This window comes from Ochotona princeps, chromosome 9 (genome assembly GCF_030435755.1).
Source record: "Ochotona princeps isolate mOchPri1 chromosome 9, mOchPri1.hap1, whole genome shotgun sequence".
NCBI classification, from domain to species: domain Eukaryota; kingdom Metazoa; phylum Chordata; class Mammalia; order Lagomorpha; family Ochotonidae; genus Ochotona; species Ochotona princeps.
The window spans coordinates 53,491,260-53,508,116 of record NC_080840.1 but is presented as its reverse complement, the minus strand read 5'-3'; the positions used below and the strand labels follow the sequence as shown (position 1 = coordinate 53,508,116).

The window sequence follows — 16,857 nt, the reverse complement described above, 5'->3', positions numbered from 1 at the left end:
TCTTCTACCTGAATCTTCTACTTACCCTGCTTCTTCCTTCGTTTGTTTTCTGGTTTTTACAATTGCAGACTTTATTTTGCCTCACAATCAGATTTTCTGCTCCAATAGCTAATGATATCAACATGTAGAAAGTTGCACGTTTTAAAAACCCTACTCCTATAAACAATAATTCTTTTTTTAAAAGATTTTATTATTATTATTGGAAAGCCGGATATACACAGAGGAGGAGAGACAGAGAGGAAGATCTTCCATCCGATGTTTCACTCCCCAAGTGAGCCGCAACGGGCCGGTGCGCGCCGATCTGATGCTGGGAACCTGGAACCTCTTCCAGGTCTCCCACACGGGTGCAGTGTCCCAAAGCATTGGGCTGTCCTCAACTGTTTTCCCAGGCCACAAGCAGGGAGCTGGATGGGAAGTGGAGCTGCCGGGATTAGAACCGGCGCCCATATGTGATCCCGGGGCTTTCAAGGCGAGGACTTTTAGCTTCTAGGCCACGCCACCGGGCCCTATAAACAATAATTCTTATAAACTCCTATAATACTAAACAGTAACAATCCCGAAATGGCCATCATGCTCATATTGATTACATTTTTGTACTCTGTGTACTAGTTATGATAGAACAGGGAAAACATATGATACTTACTTTTTGAAATTAGCTTATTTCATTAAGCATAATGATTTCCAACTGTGTCTATTTAGCTGCAAAGACAAGATTTCATTGTTATTTAGGACTGAGTGGGATTCCATAGTTTATATGTCTATGCTATTTTTAAGCTTAAATATATTTTAACTGATACATAAATACTATATGTATTTATGGAGTACAAGATGATGTTCAATACATGTATATATTGCATAACATTCAAATTAAGGTAGACCTTTTTATCTCCTCAAATGCTTATCATTCCTTGAAGTGAGAATATTCAAAAATATTTCTTACAACATTTTGTTTCTTAGAAAAGTTACAATGCACTATCTATGGTCCCCCTATTGTGAAATAGGACATCAGAACTTCTGTCTCTTATTCAGCTGTAGATTAGTGTCCATTAATCAATCTTTCCCAAATTCCTCCAACTCCCTATTTTCCCCAGACTCTAGTAACCACCGTTCTACTCTCAAATTCTATTAAATCAATATGTCTATATTCCACATGAGACACCTTGTACTTTTGTATCTTATCCTTCTGTACTTAAATTATTTTACTTAACATAATGATCTCTAGTCCCAACCGAGTTGTTACAAATGACAAGATTTCATACTTTTTTATGGCAGACTAGTATTGCATTATGTATGTGTACCACATTTTCCTTATCCATTCATTATTGGGTGAACATTTAGGTTGTATTAATTTACATTTCCACCAACAGTGTGCAAGGATTCCCTTATCTCCATATCCTCACCAGCAATCATCTTTTTTTTTGAAGATTTATTTATTTTTATTGGAAAGGCAGCTCAGATTTACGGAGAGAAGGAGAGACAGGAAGAAAGATATTCCATATGCTGGTTCACTCGCCCAAATGGCTACAGTGGCAGCAGTGGCTGCAGCTGAGCTGATCCAAAGCCAGGAGCCAGGATCCAGAGCAGAGAACTCAGGCTTTAGACCAAGGTGTTCCCAGGCCATAAGCAGAGAGCTGGATGGGAAGTGGAGCAGCCAGGACATAAACTGATGCCCACATGGGATCCTGGCACTTGCAAGGTGAGAATTTAGCCATTCATTCATTGCACCTGACTCTGGCTTTTAGCCTTTTAAGTCTTGAATAATAGTCATATTCACTGGGTTGAGGTGATATCTAGAAAGATAATCAAAGATTTGTATTTTTAGATGATTAATAATTATTTTTTCATTTATATGCTGGGTGCTCACATGTCTTCCTTTGTACAAACTTGTAGATCTGTTGGCTGTTTCTTAATTGGATTATCCATTTTTAGTTACCAAATTCTTTGAGCTCCTTCTATATCCTTGCTATTAATACCTTGTCAGACGGATAGCCTACAAATATTTTCTACATTCTATAGGTTGTTTTTTCATTCTGTTCATTGTTACCTTTATTGTGCAAATGTTCCTTGTTTAAATTCCACTTGCTTTTGTCTTTTGGCCTCATATGTATTTAGAGTCTTATTTAAAAAAAAAATCCTTGCACAGTCCAATATCCCATTTTCTCTGAGTACTCTTCTATAAGCCTTTGCTCCGTGTTCTCTCCTAATAGTTTCAAAGCTTCATGTCTTATATTTCAGTCCTTAATGTATTTTCAACTTCTTGTTGTGAATAGTGGTAGGTGCCTAGTTTCCTACTTGTGCATGCAGCTACCCAATTTTCACAGTGTCCTTTATTGAAAATATTATCATTCCTCCAAGGAGTATTCTTTGCACTGTGGTTAACTGTTACCTGGGGATGTGTGATTCTCATGTGTCTTTTCATACCAATACCATGCTGTTCTAATTGCTGTAGCTTTGTGGTGTGAAAATCAGGTATCGTAATGTCTCCTATTTTGTTTCTTTTTATTCAAGATTGCATGGGCTCTTCAGGATCTTCTGGGGTCTTATAAAAAATGTTGATGCTGTTTTTTCTAGTTATGAAAAGAAAACATGTCAGGGATGTTACGCTTGGGATCACATTAAATCTTACATCCCTGTGTGTAGTACAGGCATTTTCATGCTAGTATTTCTTCCAATATGTGAGGAAGAAATGTCATTATAATTCTTTGTGGCTTCTTCAGCTTCTTTCATTGATGTTTTAGAATTTTTATTGCAGCCACCTTTCACCTTTTGGTCATAATTATTTCAGGGTTATTTTAGGTTGCTATTGGTTTAGAGACAAAACTCATCTGTTCTCCATCGTTATTCAACTGTAACATGAACATTTAGAGTCATGAACGTCTGAAATGTTATGTTTAATTGTTATTCAGTCCCAATTTCACTGCAAGTTATTTAAACTTGCAAGCCTGGTTTTAACATCTCTAAATATAGATCATTCTAATCACTGATTTCTAAATTTAATTGCACTGTAATCAGAGAACATTTGTTTGACATCAGTTCTCTGACACTTGTTAAAAATTGTTTTGTAGCCTGGAAGTGGGTCATTTTTTCATAAAAATTCTGTGTGTTCTTTGGAAGAGAATATAATCTTTCAGCTACTTAAATATAACTGAAGAGTTACTACTTATAACCCTATGATACTGTCATATTTTGAGGCTTTTTCATCAATATCAGATGCACTCAGGCTAATATTTATAACTTTCTTATAGATGTTAAATTGTTATATAGTGATGTATGAATCACAAACCTGTGCCTATGTATATATACATATACCAACATATACAGATACTTCGAAAAAGTTGAAAATGTTTGGTAATTTATTTTTTTTTGCAAAATGTTTTTAAATCTACATAGGATATGCAATAATTTCATGGAAATGCATTTTCTGAAAAAAATACACATGAATTTCAAAAGATTGCACAAATGCAAACATCTTTTAATTCTACCACACACTTTCTAAAGCACCCACACACTTATATATAATACATAGTGATATATTACTGACATGTGTGTCTGTGTATTACTTTTTATTATATTTTATTATTTTATTCCCCACAATACAGTTTTTTAGCTATAGAGATTTCCCACTTTCCTCTTACCTCCCCATTTTCACCGCCCTACATGTTCTCTTATATTGTCACATTAGAATAGTCCTTGGAACAGTTACAAGTTTAACATTCTGCAATTTGAGTGTGTCATGGCATTATAAGTATAAACAGTGGTACAAAATCTAGTATGTTTAACTATATTGCAGGGCGTCTTGCTTTTTATTCAACAGTAGAGAAGCATACTGCAATGTACCTTCGCTTCGCAGTATGCTAGTCTCCACTATAAAGTCCATCTATAAGAATACATACACGTATTTGTTTACTTATGTATTTGTTTTGTATTTTGCATAAATGCTGCCTTATCTGAACATATGAAATTTGTCCTTTTAGGATTGGTTTATTTCATTGAGCATAATAGTCTCCAATTGGGACCATTTTGTTGTAACTGGCAGAATCTCATTAATTTTAGTGGCTCTATAGTATTCTAGGGAGTAGATGTACCATGGTTTCTTTACCCAGTCCTCCTTCCCTGGATTATTTTCAGTTCTCTTGTTTAAGATTAGTTGGCTCTACATGTGTGGGCTCCCTTCTGGGGTTTCTATTCTGTTCCATTGATCTGACTCTGTTTCTGTGCTAGGACCAGACTGTTCCGAAGATCACTGCCCTGTAGTATGTCTTGGGGTCTGGAATTGTGACTCTTCCTCCGGTTTTATTTTTACTCTAATGACTAGCTTTGGCTGTTCATGGTCTGTTGTGTTTACAGATGAATTTTTGCTTCATTTTTTCTATTTCTAAGAAGAATGTTGTTGGAATTTTTATTGGGATTATGTTGAATCTGCATATTACTTGAGGTAATGCAGACATTTTAATCGTATTGATCCTGCCAATCCAGGAACATGGTACATTTTCCCATCCTTTAATGTCTTCTTCTGTTTATTTTTTAATGTTATATAATTTTCACCATAAAGAACTTCCATGACTTTGGTAAAATTTGTTTCAAGATATTTAGTTTAAGCCATGAAGTGGCATATACCAGGACCATCAATTCATGTTCATTTTGTTCCCTGCTATCTTGTGAAATACCTTATGAGTTCTGATAATCTCTTATTGAGTCCTTTGGTTCTCCTGTGTATTATGTCATCTGCTAATAGAGATAATTCAGTATGATGCTGAGATTGGATTTTTTCATATATTGCATAGAGTGTTGTAGAATGTTCCTTCTATGTGTATCTAGCTTAGAGTTTTAGCATGAAGCGATGTTAGATTTTATCAAATGCCTTCTCTGCATACACTGAAATGATCACATGAAGAGTATCACATTTATTGATTTGCAAATGTTAAACAATCCCTGCATGTCAGGGATAAATCCCACCTGCTCCAGATGAATGATCTATCTGATGTATTGTTGGATTCTGTGTTTGGTATTTTGTTGAGGATTTTTGTATTCCTGTTCATCAAGGATATCAGTCTGTTGTTCTCTTTCTCTGTTGTATTTCCATCTGGCTTTGGTATTAAGGTGATGTTGGCTTCACAGAGTTTGAAAGGATTACCTCCTTTTTATTATTTTGAAAAGCTTGTGGAGAGTTGAAATAAGTTCTAGAAACATTTGGTAGAATTCAGCAATGAGCCAACTGGTCCTGGGCTTTTCTCTGTTGAAAGGGACTTACTCACTGGATCAATCTCTGTCTTGGTTATACTCTATTTGGGTTATTAATAAACTCATGATTCAGTTTTGGTAAATTGTATGTGTCCAGAAACCTGTCCATTTCTTCTGATGTGTTGGAACACTGTTGTTTGTAACAGTTCCTGATTATTTTATATGTCCAAAATATTCACTGTTGTATTTTCTTTTTCATCTCTGATCCTATTGATTCATATCTTCTCCCTCTTTTCTGATGAATTAGGCTAGTGGGAATCTATTTTGTTAATTTTCTCAAAGAAGGAGCTTTTTGGTTCATATATGGTTCTTTTGCTCTCTATTTCCTCCCTTATTTTGATTATTTCTTTTTTACTTCTAATCTTAAGATTATATATATGCATGTTTACCTAGATAACTATTGATCTTGTATTTTGCATGAAGGTTACTTTCCTTTTAAAGATTCACCCATTTTTATTGGAAAAGCGGATTTACAGAGAGGAGGGACAGAAAGATCTTCTGTCCACTAGTTTATTCCCCAAGTGGCTGCAATGGCCAGAGCTGAGCTGATCTGAAGCCAGGAGCCAGGAGCTTCTTCTGGGTCTCCCATGCAGGTGCAGGGTCCCAAAGCTTTAGGTCATTCCTGACTGCAGTCCCAGGCCACAAGCAGGAAGCTGGATGGGAAGTGAAACAGCCTGGATACAAACCAGCACCCATATGGAATCCCAGTACATACAAGGCGAAAATTTAAACTAGGTTATCTTTTATTACTAAGAACATATTTGGGCTCAGCACAGTAGCCTAGTTTCTAGAGTCCTCGGCTTACATGTGCCGGGATCCAATATGGGAACCAGTTCGTGTCCGGGCAGCTCTGTTTCCCATCCAGCTTCCTGCATGCAGCCTAAGAAAGCAGTTGAGGATGGCCCAAAGCCTTGAGATCCTGCTCCTGTATGGGAGACCCAGAGGAGGCTCCTGGCTCCTCACTCATGGCTTCAGATCAACTCGGGTCCAGCCACTGCGGCTACTTGGGGAGTGAATTGAGTGATGGAAGATCTTCCTCACTGTATCTCCTCCTCACTGTATATCTGACTTTCTAATGAAAATAAAATAAATCTTTTTAAAAAAGCATATGATATTTATCCTTTGGGGATCACTTTATTTCATTGAGTATTGTGGTTTCTAGTTGGGACTATTTGGTTGCAAATGGTAGAATTTCATTGTTTTTAATGGCTAAGTAGTATTCTACAGAATAAATGTACCACAGTTTCTTTATCCACTCCTCTTCTAACAGGTATCTAAGTTGTTTCTATGTCTTTGCTACTGTAAATTGTGCTGCTGTAAATATAGGATTACAGATCCTTTTCTCATATGCAAATTCCATTTCCTTTGAATATACTTCCACTAATGGGATAACTGGTTCATGCAGCAGATCAATTTTCAGTTCTCTTAGCACTCTCCATATTTACTACATGTTTTCTTAGCTGCAGGATTCAGTTATTTCAATTAAATTTTTGCATTTGCTGATATTTCCCCTTTTTATCTTTTTTAAGCTTTTCATTTTCCATTTCTACATAGTGCATACCTAACCTCCTTTAAAGTCCTGTAACCTTTCCTTCCAATAATACACTTACCTTAAGTTTTCATTTTTTGGTTTTTGGGTTTTTTTTTTTTTTGGTTGCTTGTTTGTTTGTTTTTCTGGAGACAATTTGATAGCCCATATGCTAATTCACTCCCTAAATTTCCACAACTTCCAGGGCTGATCCAGTTAAAGTCAGGACCCAGAAATGCAATCCCTATTTTAGGAACTGAAACTTCTTTGGGCCATCCTCTAATGCCTTCCTTGACCACAAGCAGGGAGTTGGATGGGAAGTGGATCAGCCTGGACATGGCACCCATATGGGATACTGACACCTGAAAGTGAAGGATGAGCCAATTGAGCCAATGCACCAGCCTCTAGTTTTTATCCTTCAAGGTCTTGTTTTTATGAGCTGTTGAAATGATTGGAAGAGGTGGAATGGCACTTTTTATTCTAACATTTTACTTTAAAAAGGTAGTTCTGCCAATAGAGAGGAGCATCAATTAAGTCAGGATGACTGTGGTGGAAACCAGTTAAAGAAACTTCTGTTCTTCTAACTTGTCAGATAAATGATGAATGGGCTCTTGTATTATACTACCAAAAAAATCAATCAGTATTTAGATTAGTAGGAGCTATTTGAAAGGGTTTTTGAAAAGGGAAGCAATTATTTTCAAAAAGGAGTTGGAATTAATTTTTTAAAGATTTTATTTTTATTGGAAAATCAGATATACAGAGAGGAGAAGAGACAGAGAGGAAGGTTTTCATCTAATGATTCACTCCCCAAGTGGACATAATGTTCAGAGCTGAGCTAATCCAAAGTCAGGAGTCTCTTCCAGGTATTCCAGGTGAGTGCATTGTCCCAAGGCTTTGCGCCATCTACTACTGCTTTTCAGGCCACAAGCAGGGAGCTGGATGGGAAGTGGGGCACTGGGATTAGAACCTGCGCCCATATGGGATCCCAGCACGTACAAGGTGAGACTTTAGCCAATAGGCTACTGCACCAGGCCCATGAGTTAGAATTAGTTTTTTTAAAAATAGAATGGGGGTAATGATTTGGTCTAGAAATTCAGATACCACTAAGATACATGTAGCCCACATCCCCGGCCTAGATCTGATGCACAGGTGGGTTTTAGATTCCAGCTTCATAATCTCAGGCTCCGGGGGTCAGCAGGTCGTGGCTGTCAAGCAGTTGGCTGTCTTTCACACAGACAACATGAACTGAGTTCCCAGCTCCTGGTCAACCCCTAGCCCACCCATGAACACTGCAGGCATTTGTGGAGTGAACCAGCAAATTGAAAGCATTTTGTCTCTTTCTCCCAATCTCACTCTCCCTTTCCCTGCTTCATTTCCTCTCTCCCACTTTAATTTCTTCTCTCCCCTTCCTGCTCTTCTCCCCCTCTCTCTTTTCCCTCCCTCAATCCTTCTCAAATAAATAAACTTTGAAAGTTGACTTATTGTATTGCTCATTCATTATTTATTAATTTATTATTTATCAAACCTGACCTCAGAGGTAATATAAATAATACAGAAAGGTAATACTAGTGATAAATTGTTTGATCTTTTCTTTTGAGTTTAAGGGCAGGGAAAATATATGAGTGAACTTTAGAAATATCTTTCTGGGCCCGGCAGCGTGGCCTAGCGGCTAAAAGTCCTCGCCTTGAAAGCCCCGGGATCACATATGGGCGCCGGTTCTAATCCCGGCAGCTCCACTTCCCATCCAGCTCCCTGCTTGTGGCCTGGGAAAGCAGTTGAGGACGGCCCAATGCATTGGGGACACTGCACCCGCGTGGGAGACCCGGAAGAGGTTCCAGCTTCCTGGCTTCGGATCAGCACGCACCGGCCCGTTGTGGCTCACTTGGGGAGTGAATCATCGGATGGAAGATCTTCCTCTCTGTCTCTCTTCCTCTGTGTATATCTGGCTGTAATAAAATGAATAAATCTTTAAAAAAAAAAAAAGAAATATCTTTCCAGGAAAATCTAAAGATTTTTATCAAACTATATTAAGTCTGGCATAATTATAGCCTGTATGTGGTGCTTGGAAATCAAGTACTCTCAGCCCTTTATTTATAAATAAGAAAATTAATGCTCTAAGATGTAACACATCAAAGTTCAGACAGAACCACGAAAGAACAGCTCCTTTCATTTCTCCAAGAGAATTTTTTTTCAGTAAGTGAACGATGAGTTTTGTTTGATTTCTTGAATTGCTGAGCTAGCATCTAAAAAAGAAAATGAATAGATAGCAAAATCTGAAGTGATTGCCAGTAAGTATTGAAGTCTAGAAAAGAGTCAGATTTTTAAATTCAAGTGCAATATCATACTGTCACTTGGAAACTAAATGGAATACTTCTGAATGTGCTGATCAAATATGCCGAAAAGACACCAGAGTTAAAATACCTAATCATCAAAAGAGGATAGAGGAAAATCTCTGTTACTTGATGCCTTGCAGCCCAAGGGCTCTTCAGATATCTTTGTTATTATGGAGCCAGGTGATATGCCAGTTGACTTCTAATTATTTGCACCCTACTACAGACCAGACTGAAGATTTTGAATCTCAAGTACAAATTGCTTTAAGCTAACAAAACAGGGTAAAATGTTATTTCCATCTTCTAATGAGTTCTTTGAGTGATGGTTACATTGTCAGAGCCTCAAGCCTAGAGGTCAGGAACTTAAAAGTCCTCAAATGTTCACTTAGACAGCAGGAACTGAAGGGAGGAATGTTGGTGCCTTTAGATGAAAATGGTGGTGATGTCAGTGCTATAGAAGACACAGGGTGCCAAGGTCAGGTGTAAGGGACTTTGTCATTCCTTGAGGTGGACCAGCACAGGTGGATATCTTCATTCTGTAACTCTGTAGAAGAAACGTGGAGCTTCTTTTCTATCTTCTGGAGGTTCAATAGGAGAATCTGCAAACAAACTGGCTGACCACAGAGGGAGTAACAACAGGAAAAACACATGGGTTTATTGCACGGACCAAGGTATCCCCGCAAACTGAATGCCCAATAACCCAATGAGATTTACAAGCTTGCCCTTCTTAGCGTTAGTGGGTTAGTGTAATAGATAATTTTTAGGAGAGATGAATGAGCCCACATTAAGATGTGATTATCAGCAGAAGACAATGAAAGAAACATGATACTGTGAAAGCAGATAGCAAGGGTATTTGACCTAAACTTGGAAGTCTGGCAAACTTTGTAAGAGCTTCTAGAGAAAGATCTTAAGAGAGAACTCAAAGGCAATGAGTCCTGACCAAAAAGACAATATTCAGAGTAACTAAAGGAGAGGGCGTCTGGCACAGCAGTTAAGACACTGCTCGGGATGTCCACATCTCATTTCGCAGTTCTTAGGTTTGAGTGCTTGCTTCACTTGTTATTCCACCTTCTCACGTTCATCCTTGCAGCCAGCTGGTAATGACTCAGGTGCTTGAGTCTGTCACCCACACGGGAGACCCAGATTCAGTACCTGGCTCCTGATTTCAACCTGATACAACCCTGACTGTTGCTGATGTTTGGCTAGTAACCAGTGAATGAATGGAACATTTTTCTCTTTATCTGTCTCTGTATTTATGCCTCTCAAATAAAGTGAAAAGTAACTCATTTTTAAAAGAGTAACTGGAGGAAAAGTGGTTGGCCTAGTGATTCAAATGCTAGCATTCCATATTAGAGCGTTGGATTTCATTTCCAGTTCTGTTCCTAATTTGAGTTTCCTGCTGACACAGACTGTGAGACAGCCATGATGACTGAAATAGTTGGCCCTCTGTCACTCACATGGAAACCTACATTGAATTACATTGAAGCTCCTGGATACAACCCCAATCCAACCCTGGTTATCACAGCATTTAGGAAGTAAATCAGCAAAGGAGAGCTCTGTCTGTCTCTATTTTCTCAGGGTAAATACAATTTTTAAAAAACAGGTTATTTATCAGTGAATTTGTATGTGTTAATATCGGATTAGGGTGAGTCTGTAAATCAAGCACCAGGCACCTTCATACCTAATATTAAGTTATCTTACTTGGAAATTTATTACATGGCACATACATTCTCTGCTTAGCATTTTTCCAAATCAACCAAAAATACAGAACAGGAGAGTTCTTTTCCATGCTCTTGTGTTATTTGTAGTGGCTGAGACGCCAGCCATCTGTTACAAGCTGAGGGAGTACCTCAGCATTTCCCACACCCTTAGGAGTCACCCTGAAGTTGCTGAAAGACAATGGAAGTTATCCTGATGACACTGAAGTAGTGGATGGGCAGCCCTGACCTAAAAGACAGAAGTAGGTCAGGCCAGTAAGTAAGCCCAGCACAAGAGCCAAGAAATCCATAAAATTTGTGCCAAACTAAATGGTGATTATTTTTTAATTGCAAGAAAAAAAAATGCTTCCTGTACTTAAAACCTTTTGTCATTTACTGAATGCTCTCAAGTCACCAGCCAGTGTTGAATATATTGTATGCATTGATTTTACACACTTTGCATTGGTCATGTATATGTGACTTACACGCATTAATATGTCAGGCCTAACATATTATGCATAATTTCATGTTACCTAAAGCACAGACAGCTGCAGGAAAGTGCCCAAAATCACACAGGTAATAAGGGGCAGAACTGGGACTCAAATTCAGGCTGCCTGACCCTGGTACTTAATTACAGCTGTAATCTCTACAGTGATAATAAAAGTAACAACCACAAACATTGTGAAATAGTATAGTGATCATCTTCCTTTTACTAATGAAGCAAGTAAAACCAAGAGAGACCTTGAAATTTGTCCCAAATCACATGTACGCTAAATGCCAAGGCTAAACTTGATCCTAGCAAGTCCAGAACACAGGAAATTCACCACCAATGCAGTGATTTCAAATCCAGCTACTTGGTTTACTTATCATAGCTCTTCACCCCGAATCCTTACATTCACTCCAGGTTTTTGTTTTCCTGAATAAGGGTACAACTCACCATGCTGTTCATCTTAACCAGAAACACCTCAAGCACAGCTGCGTCTTTATTCCTTCCAAATCTTCCCTTTCTATGCTTTTCAAATCACTATCATTATTTGAGCTCTTTCTACATCCCAGTCTCTCCGCTGCATGCTTTACTTCCATTACTCCTACTAATCCGCCCCAGCCACAAGCCTATGGGTTGATTTTAAAAATCACCATCACCGTACACATGAGGAAATTGAGACTCAGATTCAGCTAAAGGTTCATGGCTGATGCTGCCAGAACTAGCATTCCATAGCTCAGGGGACTGGATTCCAAAAGTCCATACTCTTGACAGTGACACTAAACTCCTCCGCCTTTTAAAGAGATCTGATTATACTTGTATGTGATTGGCAATGATAAGAGAAAAGAAGACTTGGGAGCAGATGCCACATTCCAAGGACAGAAGGTTCTTCAAAGGAGTAGCTTTTCCTGCAGAATGTCAGGTGGCTGTTCTCAGGGAAGGCCTGAAATAGTGAACAACTTGGAACAGTCTCGCCAAAGTCGTTGATGTTTCTCTTATGTTGTAATCCAGAAACACACTGCTTGCTGTTCAGAGCTGTTTGTCTCCTCATCCAGATGTGGTTTGGTCCTATGGATATGACTGATATTAACCATCTTCAGTGGACTTCTCGAAACCTTAAAATGCCTGGCTATTAATACATAGGACAAGATAGCTTCTTAGAAAAGACTTCAAGATCCACCAAGCAAGATCACCTCAAATGCTAACCCTGGAGTTTGGCAGAAGCTTATTTTTCTGCAGCATTCTCAGAAGGTCCTAACATCACTGGGTCAGTAAATTGTGGACATCAGAGCCTAGGACATCCATGTCAACCATTCTGTTGCTCTGCCCCTAGAAAGTGACTTAGCCACTGTAAACCTGCATCTTCTTGGCCATTAAATATATCTGTACTTAATTCCTATATCAGAACATTATTGGAAGGTTGGATTGTCAGGTGGATGAATGAGCCTTTTACCAATCTCAGATTACTGCTATTCCCCATGTGTTGTAGAGATGTGGGCTCTGTGCACAGACTAAAATAACCATGCTACCTATCTATGCATCCTTGCCCCAAACATGATTGGAGAAAATTTGAAAATTCATTTTAATCTACTCTTCTAATACCACAACAAACCATAATCCTAGGTTTTACAAATTCTTTCCAGTTGAGTGTCCATTAGGCCACCTGCTTCCTGGTGGCATGTGAGTCTCCTGGGAAGAACTCTCCAGGGTCTTTATGCAGGGCATGTCCCTTCCATGGATCATTACTGTGGGGAAGCCACTATCTTCTCTTGGATGAGGATTGTTTAGCATTTACCTTGAAGACAGTACCTATAAACTCATCTATAGTGGTGATTAATTTTATTTTAGGCACCTGGAGCTCTCCACCTTTGAATATAGCAAAATTTTCTTGTCACTACAGGTATTTAGAGATGACTGAAAAGTGTTACCTTGAACATCAAAAGTACATTTTTGTAATGGCTAAAGGTGTAGAAAACCAAGTGTATGAAACAAGGTGAAAAATATAAAATGCCTCAACTCAGAAAGGCAAGAAACCTGTCAGTTCTTCACTGAAGACTAGAACAAAAATAAATGACACTGTCCTACAGAATAAATCATTAAGAAAAACAAAAAGTCTCTCAATCATGTTACTTGTGCAAGTGAGACAAATTAGAGTATTAACTCTCCTCTTCTGGAAACTTAAAAGATGTGTTATGAACACCTCTATTAAGGACACTGCGGTGTAGTCCTAGATGTATCCTTGCCCAGGGGCTGACAGATGGATCAAGTAGCCTCTCAGTATCCCTCCTGAACCCACATTTGTGCGCTCGTCCATGACTGTTGACTGACGTATTAGCTGACTCAGGTTTGCCCTTGTCAGTTAGCGGGAAGAGTTAGCTGCTGGTAAGAAAACAGGTAGACTCTCTGTCCCTAAAATAAAAGTCTCTTGATACTGTTCCAGGTTGAATTATACCAATAGAAGCATATTTCCTTAAGTCACAAAATGTTTTTGGTCTTCTAGAATTCCCTTGCAGCATGCAGACTCTGACATCTCAATGAAGATAAAATACTAAAGCTTACCAGATAAGGGCTTAGCATCCATTAAAGATTCCTAACAAAACCACGACCAGAGATGCAAGAGGGAAACCCAAAGCAAAGGAAGATAGACAGGACTGCGAAAAACATGTCCAACTAGAAATGCCACTCTAAGCTCTTGCAATTGATAAAGTCCTTTTGCCTTCCATCTTTCAGTCATTCTTTGAAGAACTCAGGGCTCCTACCAGCTGCAAAATGCTGAACAAAGCACTGGGGACACTTGCAGTACGGGAAACAGATGTGAATCCTGCTGTTTTGCAGGAGTGAATGTGTAGAGAAATGCCACACAGAACGAGGTCAACAGTCATGCATCAAAATAATGATTGAACAGATAACGTGCCCTAGGCACTATTTTATACACTTACCAATGAGAAGTATCTTTGCTCTCATGGATTTTATATTCTTGTAAGACAAAGTTTTGTCATAAAAGAAGCACAAATTGATCTAAAAACTATAGCAAGGAGACCTTCTCAATCTTTGAGAAGGGCTGTTTCTATTAGCATGTGAAGGTTGAGTTGGGGAAGGCAGAGGCACCTGGAGAATGGTCCATTTAAAGTTATCCAAAGTGGGGGGGTTTAAGTTATGAAAAGCTATCAAGCTACCACAATTTACTTTGTGTGATAGAATGAAAGAAAATATATCTTTCTCTTTCTTTCACTTATTCAAATATTTTCACAATAAGTAATATCAAAATAATATTGAAGTTATTCTTGAACTATTTTATTTCCTTTTTACCATGTGGCTTTAACATGTTGATCTTCAAAGTGTTATTTTTAAATGATGATCAGATTATACATGGATATGATAAAATTCAGAGACCAAATTCAAGACAAAAGAGTTTGACCTTGATGATACAACCCTTTAGTCTAGCCCAGAATGTATTCGTTGTTAATTCATGAAAACAAGATAATGTGTTTGACATTGTGACATGGATTTTTCCCCACCTACGTTGAATATGAATTATAGGTTGGTTCCTGCACTACAGGTGGATTTGTGGCAGCCCAGCAGCATCTCCTATGTATCAGAAGGAACAGTTGTTGATGTTCATATTCTTCAAAATGCTTCCCAAGCCTTGTTAGCCTTCTTACATGAGGCCAACATCCAGTACACGTAAGTATTCTTTTTTGCTTGCTTTAAAATTCACTTGTACTAAATTAAACCTAATTATGGCTGTATTCAGGTTATTTGTCAAGTACTTACAACAGTATTACAGCTAGGGTTTCTTCTTATTAGGAAAACTGACATGACTGTATTCCCTCTTGATGAGCTTAGTGATCTAATAGTGGAAGGAAACAACCACATCAACACATCATTTCACTGTTGCTACCGAATGATCAGTATCCACACAGAGTTTTCCTATGAAGAAAAGAGAACAGACTAGAAAGATCTGGAGTGGATGAAAAGGAAGCGGCAGAAAAGGATTCCTGCAGGAACTGTGTCAACCAGAAAACAGAAGCGACCTGGGTCTTGGAAGGCAGAGGAGACAATAAGGAACAGAAGGAAGCAACAGAGAAGTTCAGTATTATTTTGATACAATGTCCAAGTCAGAAAGAAAAAGAAACAAAGTCACTGGATAAGCAGGGGTAGGAGTTCAGAACTCATGTTGTGGATGGTGCTCCCCACTGGGGAACGTAAGTAATAGTATCAGTAAGGAATAGGGAAATATAGTGACAATCCAGGTAAGAATGGAGTGAGGCTTTGAATTAGAACCAGCATAATGGGATCAGAAAAGGTGAAAAGGAAAAAGTTAAAGGATGATGTAGTTTTCTAGTTTGAGTGGTTAAGTAGATATATTTGAACAAAATTAGATATATTGAATATTTTTAGGAAATTATTAGAACAGTAGAAGACAGCAAATGGAAGATGGTCACAGAGATCAGTAGAAACAAAAATCTTCGGAGAAAGGGAATACAGCACATTGCCAGGTGCTATCGTGACATCCAGCACAGAAAGGGCTAATCAGACTCCACTGATGTTGGTGATGAAGAGTGTATTGCTAATGCTGCTGGCAGGATTAGAACATTAGAAGGAGAAAACAAAGAGGTTGGCAGGAAGTGAGGACCTGAAAGAGCGGAGTGGATCATTGTTTTTCAAGTTACAACAAGGTGGCAATCAGAGATTGAAAAATGACTACAGTGTGATGTAACAGCATTGACTCCTGTTTGAGAGACTGGGGGCTTGGGTAACAAGGCCAAGTTACAGTACCCACTGGTATACGTATAGGTCATGTCTGGGAGTGGGCAAGGCTGGGCCAATTCATAATACCCACTGGCAGATCTCAGAACCAGGACAGGGTGCAGGACAGGCCTCACTGGCCTGCAACACCAGCTGGCTCACATTAGGGCCAGGACTGGGGGCTGGCTGGACTGACTGCGCTGGGCTAGACTGCAGCTCCCACTAGCATGAGATGGAGTCAAATGCAAACCAGACCAGGCCAGGCTATATTAACCAATGGCAATGCCAAGGTGAGATGGGCTATGCCAGACTAAGCCACAGCACCCATCAGTAAACCTGAGACCCAAGGGGAAGGATGTGAGCCTGGGTTGGGGGCAGCACAAGATATGCCAGCTGGGCCACTGCTCCCATTGGTGAGCATGAGAACTGGGACTGGGGGAAGACCAGACCAAGCAGAGCTTACAACACCTGGTGCCCTGTATGTGAACTGGGCTAGGGGGAATATGATCAAAGCAGTATTAAAGGAAAGTTTATAGCAATAAATTCCAACATCAAAATATAAAAATATCTCAAATAACCAATATAACAAAAGATGTCAATGATCAAGGAAAGCAAGAACAGATTAAACCCAATGTTAATAAAAAGAAAAAATCAAAGCAGAAATAAAATAAATCTCAAAAATATAATATGTAGATGAAATGAAGTTAGTTATTTTGAAAAAATGAACAAAATCAACAAACCAACTAAGCAAGAAACTCAAATAAATAAAATCAGAGATTAAGAAGTCATTACAACTGATGTCACAGAAATACAATAAATCCTTACAAA

General features: G+C 38.7%; 1 protein-coding gene across 1 annotated transcript in view; it reads left to right on the top strand.

The window, feature by feature from the left end:
• CPA6 (carboxypeptidase A6) overlaps window positions 1-16,857 on the top strand; it is a 281,052-nt gene that overhangs the window by 179,867 nt on the left and 84,328 nt on the right. The window contains exon 3 of the mRNA XM_004588030.4: window positions 14,840-14,964. Within this exon, the coding sequence (XP_004588087.2) occupies window positions 14,840-14,964 (125 nt within the window). The remainder of the gene's footprint in view (window positions 1-14,839; window positions 14,965-16,857) is intronic.